The sequence below is a fragment of the Aulonocara sp. 'chitande type north' Nkhata Bay genome, linkage group LG18 (assembly GCF_057382095.1).
Source record: "Aulonocara sp. 'chitande type north' Nkhata Bay isolate Kocher_YH1m ecotype deep benthic linkage group LG18, A_spYH_male_GT1.1, whole genome shotgun sequence".
Lineage (NCBI taxonomy): Eukaryota > Metazoa > Chordata > Actinopteri > Cichliformes > Cichlidae > Aulonocara > Aulonocara sp. 'chitande type north' Nkhata Bay.
Window position 1 is genome coordinate 6,452,598 of NC_141361.1, and position 14,075 is coordinate 6,466,672.

A 14,075-nucleotide genomic window follows, 5' to 3' on the forward strand; every position below is an offset into this window, starting at 1 on the left:
GTGTCAATATTTAACTAGTATGAGGTGGGTGAATGTAACGTGGTATCTGACTATTATTAAATCTTAATTCTGGTGCCAATTTTTAGAAGCGTAAATAGATTTAAGTCTTTACTTCCCACAATATTTAATAGGAAAACATGTAGAAAATAACCTTTAAATGTACATTCATTCATTTTTTGAGGTTATTTCATCGAAAAACAGACTCACAAATATACATTGATTACTGTGGAATTATATTATCCAACAAACTGATGCATTTTCTCATAAACTTAGAATTAATCCATTAAATATAAAAAGGAGCGGGTGTCTGTTTGTGGAAGCCGCCACATTCCCCCACCATCTTGAAAATACTGGCTGAGATGCACGTCACAGTTCCACCTAATCATCCACTTCATCTCCTGAACTCAAGTCAGGGCTCTAACAAATAAAAACGTGCATAAACATGAATATTTATTCCCAATACTGTCACAATTACTTATTGTCAGCACATTAGACCCGCCCGTCTTTAGACAGGTGACAACTGGCAGTACCAACAGCCAGTTATAGGGTAACATGTTTTTAATCCTAAAAATCAATCTTTCACTCTGATAAAAAAATAAATAAATACATTACATTCTCACATTGTGTGAGAATTTATTGTCTGTCCAAGTCCAGCAATGTTTGGGAGAGGCTAACAGCAGCTAACAGAGGCTAACAGAGGCTAACGGCAGCTATTAGCAACAAAAACAGTAGCGCTTTGAGAGAAAAGCACAGGATATCCTCAACAGCTCAACTCAGTATTGCTGTCACTTGCAGGGGTGAGCTTCACTGATTCATCCACTCATATCAGTTTTTCGTCCTCCTCCAGAGTAAATAGACGTGAACACCATCTGAGGTAAACAGCGGACTGCCGGTCTACATTCACTAGAGATAAACAGCTGTAAGACTTTTTTGTCTCACGGCAGCCACCATAGCTAGGAAATATAGAAGAAACTCTGCGATCTGCAATCTTCTGACATTTAGTGGTGCGATTTTATAAACTGTACCCTTTTAAAGAAAACAAAAACTTAAAAATCTGCAAGAAAGATGATGTCATTGCTGTTTACCTTGTCTGTGGGTTTTCTGTATCTTAAACAACAGATGAATATTTGGTTTTAAAAAAAAGTCATAAAATTAATTGGGACATCTGGCATTATTCTATATTTGCTCAGTGCTTTCTGGCTCTCTCTAGCTCAGGCACTCCTATGATTATCTTTGGCAATCCCACTGCTTCCTGCTGAATACACAAATCTTTCAACAAATTGTTTTTTTTTTTTTCCCTGGCAAAAAAGAAAAAAGAGAAAAATGCTCGGTGAGTTCCCCAAACAGCTGAGGACTATTTGTAGTGATGGATTAACACACATTTACTGCTTGAGTGATTATTTGGGGCAGCAGGACGATATATGTAGGACCGAGTCGAAGTAAATTATAACTTCTGAAAAGAACACATCAGTCAGTGCAACAGTGTAACTCACTGTGTTTTTAGCAGTTCCTGGACAAACAATGGACCTCTGTGCTTTAGGGGATGATGGCTTTGGATGCAAAATACCTGTTTGTATTGAATCTTATGGAAAGAGTCCAGTATTGACTTAATGCTAGTTAGCTAGCATTGATGCATGCCAGACTGATGATGATAACTGCTGACCACAGTTTCACTGAAACAGAATCTTAACCCAGCTCAAGTTTTATAATTCAAAATTCAAAATGGCAATGAAACCTTTGTTGAGCAGACTTTTTGCAAGACTCACATGCCACATGCTTCAAATGTGCATACGCTTTTTCTGCAAGAATGTTCATAATACTACACACAAACACACGTCTACGTGATTTCCGGGTATTTTTACTGTTGTGCACAAATGAAGATAAACAAGCTGCACACATGACACACAAACTGCACATAATTCATCGTGCAGATTTAGAAAGACCTTGTGGGAGCATTAAAGGCAGTCGCACACATACAGGCACTTGTGCGCACGCAGCCACACACACATTTCTGTCAGCCAGCGAGGTTCATGCGAGGACAGCCGAGTCGTGTGTTGCTGAGCAGCGTGTCGTATCATGCGGAGATGACAAGTGAGAGAGGCCTCTGATGTGCTCTCATCGGGTTTTGACTGATTTTCACAGCTGCATTTTCTTAATTTTTCCAACGCATCGTGAAATATATTTCTGTGGAACCGCTTTGTGTCACTTTCTCGTTTCTCTTTCTGCATTTTTCTGAGTATTTGCTTCGTAAGTCAGCTGGCAGCGTTGCGCTTTCAATATATTTTGTCACTGGAAGTCTCCCCATCTCGCTATGAGCAGGATAACGAGATCCACATTCATTAATCAAGTGTGTTAGCACAAAGCATCATGGGAAGACTACATCCAGTCACATGGTGTTTTCTAGTGCTGTCAGCTGTATCAATGACAAATATGCTGACTTTCAAAGTCTCGATTGCACACGTTAAATTGTAAAAGCAAAAAAAAAAAACACCATAAAAGCTCTAGTACACTGATTTTCTTTTTTTTTCTGCTTTCAAATTCAATTCTTCTTCTTTCTAAGAAATACACAGTTTGGTCATCAAACTCTACATATTTATATTATTTGACTCAAGCTTTGCAGCTCCTCCTGCAGTGCACTGTTTGACACAAGCTGATTAAGCCCTCTTCACCTTTAAATCAGTTTTATCCTGTCTTCACTAACAAAAGGTTTGCATGGTGGGTGTTGGAGGCTTCTGTGTTCACAGTGCCTGAGACCAAATTGAGGATCTCCCCTCTGTATATCATACAAAGGATTTGTGTAGACATGCTTTCATGTTAAGCTTCTTATTGATCTTTTAAGATTTGATTTACTAACACAGGAGCAGTGACGAAACTCTGATGTCTTACACTGAAACATTTATTGTACTAAGATCAGTGTCAGGGAAAATTACTATATAATCTGCACGAGTTCGAATGGTAATGTAAATCTTATCCAGATAAGATTTAACTTTAGTTTAAGGAAACAGCTGAAATCTTGTGTTTACTTTTCACCTAAGATTACACGAAGGTTGCTCCTCACGAGCTTTAGAGAGTCTGATTCATTATAGTTTTGCTAACGTCGCCACGCTACCAAATTCTTACACATGCATCATAGCATGTAACGTGAAAGATGTCACTCTTAGTGACTAACTTTATAAAATACTAAGCAAATGTGCAGCTGATATTTAGCATCTTTCATTCATCTCATTGTTTTGGTTCACCACCCGCTTCTCACCCAACAGCAGACGGGAAGCTCTTCACCGGTCGCCCAGAGCTAAAAGCAGAATGAATACTGGAAACAAACATTAGTCCTCGTTGTTGTTTGTTGCTCTAAATTTACCAGGTGTTTTGGTTTCACTTTGACCAACTTCAGCAGCTGATTCCATGTGGTTATTAAAACAAGAAAAACAAACCAAAGCATCAACTTCATAAATGTGAAGATGAACGCAGCTAAATGACAAAGTAAAGGCTTTGACTTAAACTTCAGGTTCCCAGATGGTTTCACCTGTTGCACAGGTACAGAGTCCCAGCTGCATATGTGTGTGTACTAAAGTCAGTCACACTGGAGCGCAGCAAACCAGTTTAACCCTTTATCGGGTAAGGAACCATTTATAGTTAAAAAGATCAAATGTCTCATAGTAACACTCTTGGGTTGAAATATTTGAATTTTCAATTTTTTTTGTTTTTTTTATTGTTGGACTTTCCTCGTCAGTCGCACAGTTACCTTCTCTCTGCATCTGCCCTGCGAGAAAACACACACGTGCACACTAATCGAGTACCTTTGTGTGTGTGTGTGTGTGTGTGTGTGTGTGTGAGAACTAGGTCAGCTTCTGTTGTTATTCATATCACCACTACTAGCCTCATAACGCCGTGGGCATTATGGAAATGCCATGCAAAACTTGCAGAAGCACACACCCGTGTACGCACACACGTTTTAGCTTTCACACGCACAAACAAGTTTGTGTTCCTCCCCTGCAGCGACTTTACCCAGAGGGGGGGAGTAGGGCTTACACATCGACACCTCTGTTTGCACCGGTGTTTGGAAAGATCCTTTTTTTCCCCACGGTTTGGATAAAACTTCAACCCTAATGTCCATCCTCATCTTCTCTCTTCCTCAGACACCTCCTCAGGCTCAGAGGGCGAAGGTCAGGGGGACGGTGATGAAGAAGAGGGAGGAGAAGGTGAAGAAGAAGACGGAGGAGGCGGCGGAGGAACCTCGTCCAGCCAGGAAGGAAGCATTAGCATGGAGCACTGGATCAGCAGGGCAATCCACGGCACCTCCTCCACCACCACCTCGTCAACAGCCTCCTCGTCCTCGTCCTCCACACGCAGCGGCGGGAGCGGGGCAGCGGCCGGCAGGCTGGCTGACGTGCTGGCCCAGCATGTTCACATTTCCTCCTCCCACCACCACCGCCACCACCATCACCACCACCACCACCACAGTAAAGGTAGGTGACTTGGCGCAGTGCTGACATAATAGTCTAACTTTTGGTCTCGGCGTGGCACACGGCGTCCTACAGGGAAAATAAAACGATCATTAGCAGTTAGTGCTGTGTCATTAATGTGAAGGCCAACGACTGCAGTGAGTCTGTAAAGCTGTTTAAGTCAGTTTCAACTGAAAGGGAACATTTTTAAACATGAATTCAAGCCTCAGGCTGAAAAAACAGGCTTTCTGTCACGTCTGTCAAAGAGGTTTACATTCAGCTGTCCACTGTGTGGCCCTTTGCAGCTTTATCTAATGACGCCTTACAGTTATTCACGACACCTTTAGTAAACTACAAACTCCTTTAGCAAAGGTGGAAGACCCTCGTCAAGGCAGCTTCAGCTAATCCAGACAGTGTATACAAAAATACAAAGCTTCTGTTAGCAGGTCTCGACACTCCTAACGAAATCGGACTCTTCTGGACAAACCAAAACAACCCAACCGCTCTAAGATTTAGATTTTTCCCGAAGTTTCCAATTTTGTTATGTTCGCCAAGTCGTGGTGTGTGCTTACTGTTACAACGTTTCTAGTTATTCGTCTTTCATATGGGACCAAATAGACAATCAGGACAGGGTTAATATTCACACACATTTAATCCAGATCATTGCTTAATTAAACATTGTTTTAAACATTATATGAAACTTAATCAGGTACAAATGACATCTTTCAACCCAAGAAGTTAATAAAAGTTTATTTTATTATGCAAAGCACAGTATGGACTCTGAGACAGCTGCATATAAAAACTAAAGCTCCCATCAGAGCCTTGTTTCTTATATATTTTCCCCCTTTTTCACCTCATCAAGAACAGAATAATAAAATAATAAGCAGAATAATAAACATAAAGGATTCAATACTTTGTGGGAGACCTCAAATCTCCCTCAGACCCCTTGAAGGTCCTTGAATCCCAGACTAAAAAAAAAAACAGCAGCTGAACTTAAAACAGAAACTGTCCTGTAGTTTTTTCTGACTAAAACTGAGTCAGCAGTTAATAAAAGATGTTCTCTACCGAGAGAATCTGGACGTAGCGTTTCATCTTTGAGCTTCACAGTAAGATGTTGATGGCAGTGTTCAGCTCAAGGTCCTTTTTTCTTGTGTTCTTTGAGTTTGTAAGTGGAGTTTGTAACTTACTGTGTGTGTTTGTGGCAGTTCTGCTGTCATTCTCCTGACAGCCAGTTTTCTCTTTTTGTTTTGTTTCTGCTGCGCTTTCCCCCCCTACTGCTCCTTTTTCAGTTTTCATACTTTCATTGAAAAATATTTTTGAGTCTCGTGACCTTGACGCCTGCACAAACTCAGCACATTCTGTAATGATTTAACAAAATCTGTCTCATCAGTAACAGTTTTTGTAGTGTCTCCGTTTATTTCCTTTTGACACATTTAAAGACACCGTTATACTGATGATCCTCATGCTTCATGTGCCAACGGCCAGATAACAGCTGGAATCAAACCATGAGACCAGGATGTGTCATGCTTTTGTTCTTATTTCTACTTATCTGATTTTTTTCTGCCATACCAACACGATAAACTGAAGGAAGTAACGTAGTTACTGGTATTCATACTGTTTGAATTGTAATTACCAGTATCTCTCGATCCAGACCATACCAGCTACCACGACATTAGGAAAACTGCTGACTTGACAGATATCCTCCACAAGGAGGGAAAGCCACAGGAGGTTGGTGAAAAGGCCGGCCGCTCACAGCCGCATCGAAGCATATCGACGGAAAGTTGACTGGGAGGGAAAACTGTGGTAGGAAAAGGTGCAGAAGCAACCGGGATGACCGCAGCATTGAGAGGATTGTGATGACAAGTCGATTCAAGAGCTTTGGAGAGTTTCAGCTGAGTGAGCGGAGGCTGGTGTCAGTATCTCAGAGCCACTACACACAAATGTCTTCAGGAAAGGACCTACAACAGTTTCAGTCCTGATATCAAACCACTGCTGAATCAGAGACACCGTCACAGTATCTTATCTGGACTGAGGAGAAAAAAGACTGAACTGTTTCTCAGTGGTTCAAAGTCCTCTTTTCAGATTAAAGTCAGTTTTGTATTTTATTTTGAAATTACGATGTTAAAGTCTGAAGAGTGAAGTTTCCACAGTCTGTGAAGAGTTGGTGCTGTTGGTGCTCCACGGCGTTTTATCAAGTCTGAAGTCAACCAGAAGATTTTAGAGCTCTTTCTGCTTCCAGCTGATGATGAACTTTTTGCATATGGATGGTTTGCTGACCGTGTTATTGCTGGGCTAACTCGCCTGGCCTGAATCCCAGGGAGGATCTATCAAAGCAACCTGGACGTCAGTAACACCTCAGCAGACGCACCCTGACCTGATCAACTCCACACACCACTACACCGATACAGTAATTCTGTTAATGGAGCCTCAACCGAGTACTGAGTGTATAAATGAAATGAAACTGGACACGTCTCTATTGTCAAACCTTCCTTTGAATGATCTTAAGAAATATTCTAATAATTAGAGGCACTGGATTTCTTATTTTAATGACCTATGAGCCAAAATCATCTGAATGAAAACAAAAAAGATGCTTCAGTATATTACATGTAAAGGAAAAAGAAAATGAAGTTTATCATTTTAAATTAAATGATGAAAAAATAACCACCACAGCTTATTTAAAGTATTTCTGAGAACGTTTAGTAATACGTCTCAAAAGGATCAAGGCCCTGCAGAGGCTTGCTAGCCTGTACAAACTATCCTGAGAATGGTAATGTGTTTTAAACCTCAGCAGGAGAAGCAAATATGACCATTCATCAATCAGAAATTCATTGTGACCTGTCAGGATGCTGGGACGATGTTATTTAGTGGGCATTTCTGTTCTTTCCTCTTCCTGTCTGGAGAATTTTCACACAAAGTTTTTAAGCATACCTGCCAAAGGACTGAATGCGATTTTCCCAGCACACCGTTTCCCTGCAAAACTGGGAGGGCAGGACATTCTGCCAGCGCTACAGCAGGGTGGAAGTTGGTTTCCAGCAGCTTCAATTCATGTCGAAAACACGGCGCAAACATGAAAGTGAAAAACTGGCTCGCTGCTGCCACAGAAACCCATTTGTGCATTTCTCTGACAGCCGAGGACTGAATGCTCTGGCGGAGACAGGTTTGTTTTCACGCTGGCACGGCTGGTATCCAGCTCTGAAGATAATGCACCGGCAGACACAGAGTCCCCCCCCGCCAGCTCCACCCAGCCTACATCCAGCTCCTTCGCTGCTCTGATGGGACGACGCCCTTAAAAAAAAAAAGTTTAATAAATCCTCTACTACTGTTCGATGATTTTCATCATAACCGAGCAGGCCTGTTTAGCTCTTCTCCTTCCCGTGTTTTTATTTTCTGCCGTGTCTGTTTCTAATTAGCCGGGCACTCCCCCAGTATATATCTGCTCCCATGCTTTTCTTTCTTGCTTTGCCAGGTCTTCTTTGAACCTCAGTCGCACTTTCAGCCATTTCCCCGTGAGTTTGTTTCTGCATTCCTTTTCTCCCTTCATTCCTTCACTTTGGCCCTAGTTGAATTTGTTTGCGTGTGGGCTATATTTTGTATTTTTGTTGGTACGGTGGTTAGTACTGTTGCCACATAGCAAGAAGGTCCTGAGTTTGATTCCAGCAGCTGGCCAGGTCCTTTCTGTGTGGAGTTTGCATGTTTTCCTTGTGTCTGTGTGGGCTCTGGACTGGTGCAGTTGGTGGGGTTATGTTGGGCGTACCCGCCTCTCGTCCTGTAGTAGCTGGAATAGACTACAGCCCCCTCTCTCCCCTCTTTGGGTATCAGAGTTTGTCTCAGGGGTCCGGGCATGTATTTTCCTGCCCTTGCTGCAGTTGTGTGCCTTGCTTTTGCAATTACGTGTGTGACCTCTTGCCTCACAATAAAATGTATGCATTTGTGCATTTGTAGCCATCAAAGCAATAATGGCCTATGTGAGGAATAAAGATGGGTACGTGACCCAGTTGAGAGTCATTGTGTTTCGGTCTTTGTCACCATCCCTGAGGGCTTTATACCCACAGCAAAGACTTTTGTCTGCAAGAACTGATAATTTACTACCTGTCAGGTATCTCTGCTGCTTCATTTCTTGCTTCACTCACACTCTTTCTGTGGACTGAATACAGAAAACGTGGAACTCACAGCTAAGGGATGATGAATGACTACAGGTTTTCTTGTATTTATAAACCCCGGTTACATAAATATTCATGGCTGGAATGAAGCCTTGGCATCGTTGCGCATAATGCAATTAGCAAAAGGCACAAACTGCAACCAAATGTTGCTCACATTTTAGCCAGATTTCCGCCCACAACCATGCTTTGTTATAAACAGCTGGTGGTGCTAATTCTTCTGAGATCATTTAAAAGATTAAAATAAGAGTCAAACCTCAAAATGTGCATAAAACCAATAGATGGAAACGCACTTACAGGTCAGCGATGTCTCGTTTCAGGTGATGAGAACATTCCTCCGTTTGTTTTTTACTTCTAATCGATGACTTTGACTTCCTCCCAGTCTGTACTGTGGCTGGTATACAGAGGCCTGTTGCTGACAGGCAGTTGAGTCCTGGGCAGCGTCTTTGGTTGCATAGCTAACCCTGAGAGTTGCGGATTTCCATTACATCACATCATGTTGTTGTAATTTTTCCAGCTGGTTGGTGTAAAGTTTCATTGAGCCTGTTCTTTTGTGAAGTTACAGAGTTCATGTTTATCACAGAGGAAATCCTGAGCGGTGTGCACACGTGTGGGTTGAAGCTCTGCTTCTCGTTTCCTCGCTCAAGGCCAACACAGCCTAGATCTGTGTGTGTGTGTGTGTGTGTGTGTGTGTGTGTGTGTGTGTGTGTGTGTGTAAAATCTTAGGAGAGTTTATGAACAGAATCATTCCCCCCCTTGTTTTTTATTCAGCTCTTATCAGAACTGCTCGGTTTGCCTGTGACGATAACTTTTTGTTCTCTCATATCTCCCCAATTGGTCATCGCTCCTTTCATCTCTCCACATTTTCCTCCAGCCTGCAGATCTTTTTCACAGGATCATCGCAGACGATCTGGTTGTTATTGTTGACTCTGGGCTGAGTTCAGCTCCTGTACAGAACCTGTGTGTCTGTGCTTGTGTATGTGGTTGCTGTTCCTGTGTGTAATGTTGAATACAGCAGCATTTTGCTGTCCAAACAGCAGGAGAATGCCATGTTATACCCCTAATTAAAGATTGTGAATTTTTATGTAGTTTTAGTTTGCATTATTCTCCTGAATTAGAAGAAGCTGATAACTATTGCATTAGTTAAACTGATTTGCATTACATTAAATTGCTGACTTGTTGTGAATGAATGATATTGTTTTATGATGCATTATATTGCTGAGTTATAAGAAATACTGTTTGCAGAAGGTTATTGTCTAATTTGTCTATATATGCTTATATAGTAGGGGTGGGGGAAAAAATCGATACTATGTAGTATCGTGATATTTTGTTTGCTAATAATGTATCGATACAGGGACAGCAGAAATCGATATTTTGTTACAAAAAAGGTTTTTGTGCTCAGAGCATGTTGATCCTTTTTCTGAGCAAGGATCCTGACATTCCTTCACTGTCCAAATGTGTTTAACTTGTTTTTTGGCAGCAATAAACATGACAGTTTACTTCTTTTAATTTAAGAAATGTTTTATTTTAATTAAGTTTAAAACTTTTATTTAATGTAAAATTATATTTAGTTTTAATTTACTTTCAAATTCTTCAGTTGCTGAAGGGGCTGCATAGTTTTCATAAATTGCATAGTTCAGAATAGCTATAATTGTACCAGATGGTTGCATTCAGTTAAGTTGGACTAGACTGTAATACAAACCGTTCAGTTTGTCAACAATAAAACTGACTGAAATGAGAGAAAGACTGAGTGCGAGGCTTTGATATTAGATAAAATGAATATTGATAAAGTTTACTTTTATGTACAGAATCTGAATATCGCAAAATATTTTAAAAAATTGCAATAATATCGTATCGTGCGGTAAGTATTGTGATAATATCGTATCGTGGGATGTATGGTGATTCCCACCTCTATTATATAGTTATATATAATACAGTACAGATATACCTGCAATTACTGTTTATTAAAATTAGAGTAGGTACAATAAATTAAGAGTAAAATCGGAAGCAACCATCTGACAATATTGTGTAATGAAGTTTATATTCTATAGAGTATAGTGCTGTAATATTTTTATAGTAAGAAATTGTTTTTGTAGATTATAGGTGCACATTCTTTACTTTATTGTAATTTAACAGGAATCTTGTTCGTGTATTTATGAAAAAAGTGATACTTTAAAGTAGGTAATACCGGTACAGTGTTAGGCAATGATAAGAAAATGAAATATCGCGATAGAATATGGGTAAAGCGCACATGGCCTTTGTTTTCATACGCACATGGTGGACAAAGCATGGCGGCGACGGAGAATGAGAAGGGCGAAAGCGGATCGTTGAATGAAACAGATGAACCAGAATTGGTTTGTAAAAATGTTGCAACTTCAGTGGAACCGGTTTGGTCCGGATTGTCATAATTCACAGTGACACAAAGCACCAAAATAGCTGAAATGAAAACTACAGCCTGATGGAGCATTTCTCACAGAACATCCAGCTGTGTGCAGCTGAGTGCTTTAATGCCTTGCACACTGTTGAGAACCAACAGCAGATATAATTTCTTTAAATTTAAAAGCCATGTACGCACACAGCTTACGTCGGGAGTTTCTTTCCTCACCAGAGTTTTCCTATTTTGGCTTCTTTTTGTAAAGTCCCGTGGAAAACACTCTCCTGCTCCCACAACACTCTTCCCTCACCGTGGGGAATCTTCACATTATCCAGTTACAGTTTAATCTGTGAACTCAGATTTTGCGTTGATGTGCTGTGTTGTGTCAAAAACAAAGACCAGAGGTTTGCGATTGATGCCACTTTTAAAGACTCCCCTCCCTTCTTGTTCCTCACATGCAGGCCTTTTAAGCCACCTCTCCTTGAGAAGGAGGAGGGCAGTGCCAGCTGGTATGATAGAGAATGGAAACTCTGGTCCACGACGCTCCGGTAAGTTTCAATCGGAGCATGGCTGGTGGAGAGCCCAGAATGAGGGTCAGTCTCCCGCCATCCCTTGGCACGAACAGGGATGTCGTATTTCCCCCCTCATAATTTTCAGCTAACCTTCTCTCCACAGTGCCCTCCATCATATGCCTGCTGTTCGAGCTGTGCCCCTCCTCAGTTGTTTCCCCGCTAATTAAATTTGTGCCTAGCCATGTTGTATAAGTGCAGAGGAGAAACCATCAATGCTAACCTTGATAGGAGTAGCATTGAGTTGTTGTGGTAGATGCATGAAAGCAGTTTGTTTGTGTGGATTTGAAAAAAGGCTGTGCTTACAGCTTTTGAAAGTGTGAATTGTTGATGAGGAAAATCAACAATGCTTTTAAAGAAGCTGGATAGCAGCTTGTGTGACTCTTTCCTCTTTTCAAGGTTCTTCTGTTTGTCGTTTTTTATTGATTTGCCTAATTATGCAGCATGATTTTAGTTGTTTTCTCAGCCAGAGGCAATCTGCTTTCAAAGCAGCTTTTCATCTAGGCCAGAAAGCAGATGGTAGAGGAATGCAGGCTGCCCGTCCGCTTCCTTGTTTTAGTTTTTGTCTGTAATTTTTTTTCGTGTTGTATTTTTTGCAATCTGCTACCTCAAATCATAGATACTATATCAAAGAAACCAGCACGACATGTAACAGCCAAGAGTTGTGAACTGAAGACGCTTCCTGCTTTGCACCACTCAGTGCCTGGCATGTAAAACGGCAGCAGCACAGGATGATGCGCTCATTTACTGAAGTGACTCCTTGCACCATTCCTGTTGGACTGCCAGAGAAAATACACTTATCCATGGTGGAGCAAACAAGGAGCAGTCACTTGAAGAAAGACTTTAAGAACAGACCTCTAATTAACCATTTGTCATTGTCAAAAACTAAAAATAGACTTTGAATCCACTAACACTGCTCTGGAATAGTTCCCATATTTAATGTGATTAAGGCGTCTAGATGAGGCCGACTGGGATTTAACAGGAGCTTAGCCCCCCTGTCAGTGCTGTATATCTGCAAGGGGAAGGTCGGTGGTCTCTAAGGGAAGAGGAAAACAGTTTGGGAACAACATGATGAATGAGATGAGGAAGTGATTCACATCTTGATCCTACATTTAGTTTTATTCGGTTACTCATTTATGTAGTGCCAATTTAATTTAAAAAAAATCTGTTGCTTTGCATTCAATATGGGGGAGAAAACCCTAAAGATCCTGTAGAGGAACTTAGCAACAGCGGGGAGGAAGAACGTCCCTATAACCAGACTGGAGGAGGGGACGCCATTTAGAGGCAGCCAGGAGTCAGAGAAAAGAAAAGACCAAAACAAAGAGAGAACAAACAGGACAAAACACAAACTGTGGGAGAGAGCAGACAAAGTTAATGAGCTACAATAGTGACATGAATCATTATTAAACACCTGCGAGTGATTTTTGACTGACGTCTCTCCACCACCACCATCGTGGAGACGAATAGCGTTCCTTCCTCTGCAGCTCCAGAAACCTGGAGAATCAGTGCAAAGGTCCATCGAAGCTGTCGTGATGGCACACGTTGGTTTTATTTCTTAATTAGGCTTTTCATTAGTTTTCTATTTTTCTTTTATCTAAGGAGTGCTCCCTGACTGTGGCCTGGCCCGAGTTTCTGCCTCTTTATTAGCACAAACAATAAAAGCAAATTCAGCAGTGATGAAAACACAAATCGAAGCTACTCCACAGATTATAAATTATGGAACAACTGCTGTAATGTAATATGAGATCGTCTGGTTAACCTATTACTTGAGAGTAATTCAGCAGCAGCATGGCTGAGGGCTGCTTTGCTGACTGAGTAAAAAAGTGCATTACAGTAGCTGTTAGAGATAAACGAGCACCTCCAGCTTCTCTTAAACGGTGCATCTAAAAGTATTAATACTTCTTAGGTGGAAAAAAAGATCTAGAGATGTGTTTAACATGGATGCTACTCATGTTGAACTCATGATTCACTTGGTTTAAATGAAAAGATATAGCTGGATATCATCGGCAATTAAATCGCTTTAATAGTAAAATTCCCATCGAAGAAAATATAAAATTAAAAGCATCATGGGGCAATTCAGCAGCTTTCTTCTGGTGCTTGGGAGGAAAAAAGTATCAGTGTGGACATGCACATGTATTTGTGTTTGTAAATTTTGGGAGGAGAGTATTTAAACGAATCATACAAATGTGTTTACTGAGGTTTGCAGCAGCCTGTTGACTGTTACATATGTGCAGAAGAGCTGCAGCTTCACATGGAAGAGCAGGCATTTACACACACGATGCAATAACAGAAACTTCTTTAATATGCCAATGAGTCAGGATCGGATGGTAAATAAAATTTTGTGTTCTTCTGCATACGTAGATCAGCTGTTATACACTGATCTAAGGTAAATATACTGGAATACTTTAGAACAGCGGTCCCCAACCTTTTTTTGCGCCATGGACCGGTTTATTTCTGACAATATTTTCATGGATCGGCCTCTAAGGTGTTGCGGCTAAATACAGCAAAACAAAACCAGTACCAGTACCAAAAA

The 14,075-nt window shown here is 41.0% G+C and overlaps 1 protein-coding gene across 10 annotated transcripts in view; it reads left to right on the forward strand.

Moving 5' to 3' along the window:
• The window catches only part of LOC147307855 (disco-interacting protein 2 homolog C), a 202,086-nt gene that overhangs the window by 124,408 nt on the left and 63,603 nt on the right, over positions 1-14,075 (forward strand). For 8 of the 10 annotated variants that reach the window (XM_086272273.1, XM_086272276.1, XM_086272269.1 and 5 more), the window contains exons 5-6: positions 4,137-4,466; positions 11,435-11,521. In XM_086272273.1, the coding sequence (XP_086128399.1) occupies positions 4,137-4,466; positions 11,435-11,521 (417 nt within the window). The remainder of the gene's footprint in view (positions 1-4,136; positions 4,467-11,434; positions 11,522-14,075) is intronic. The other 2 variants (XM_086272275.1, XM_086272274.1) reach the window with 1 other exon arrangement.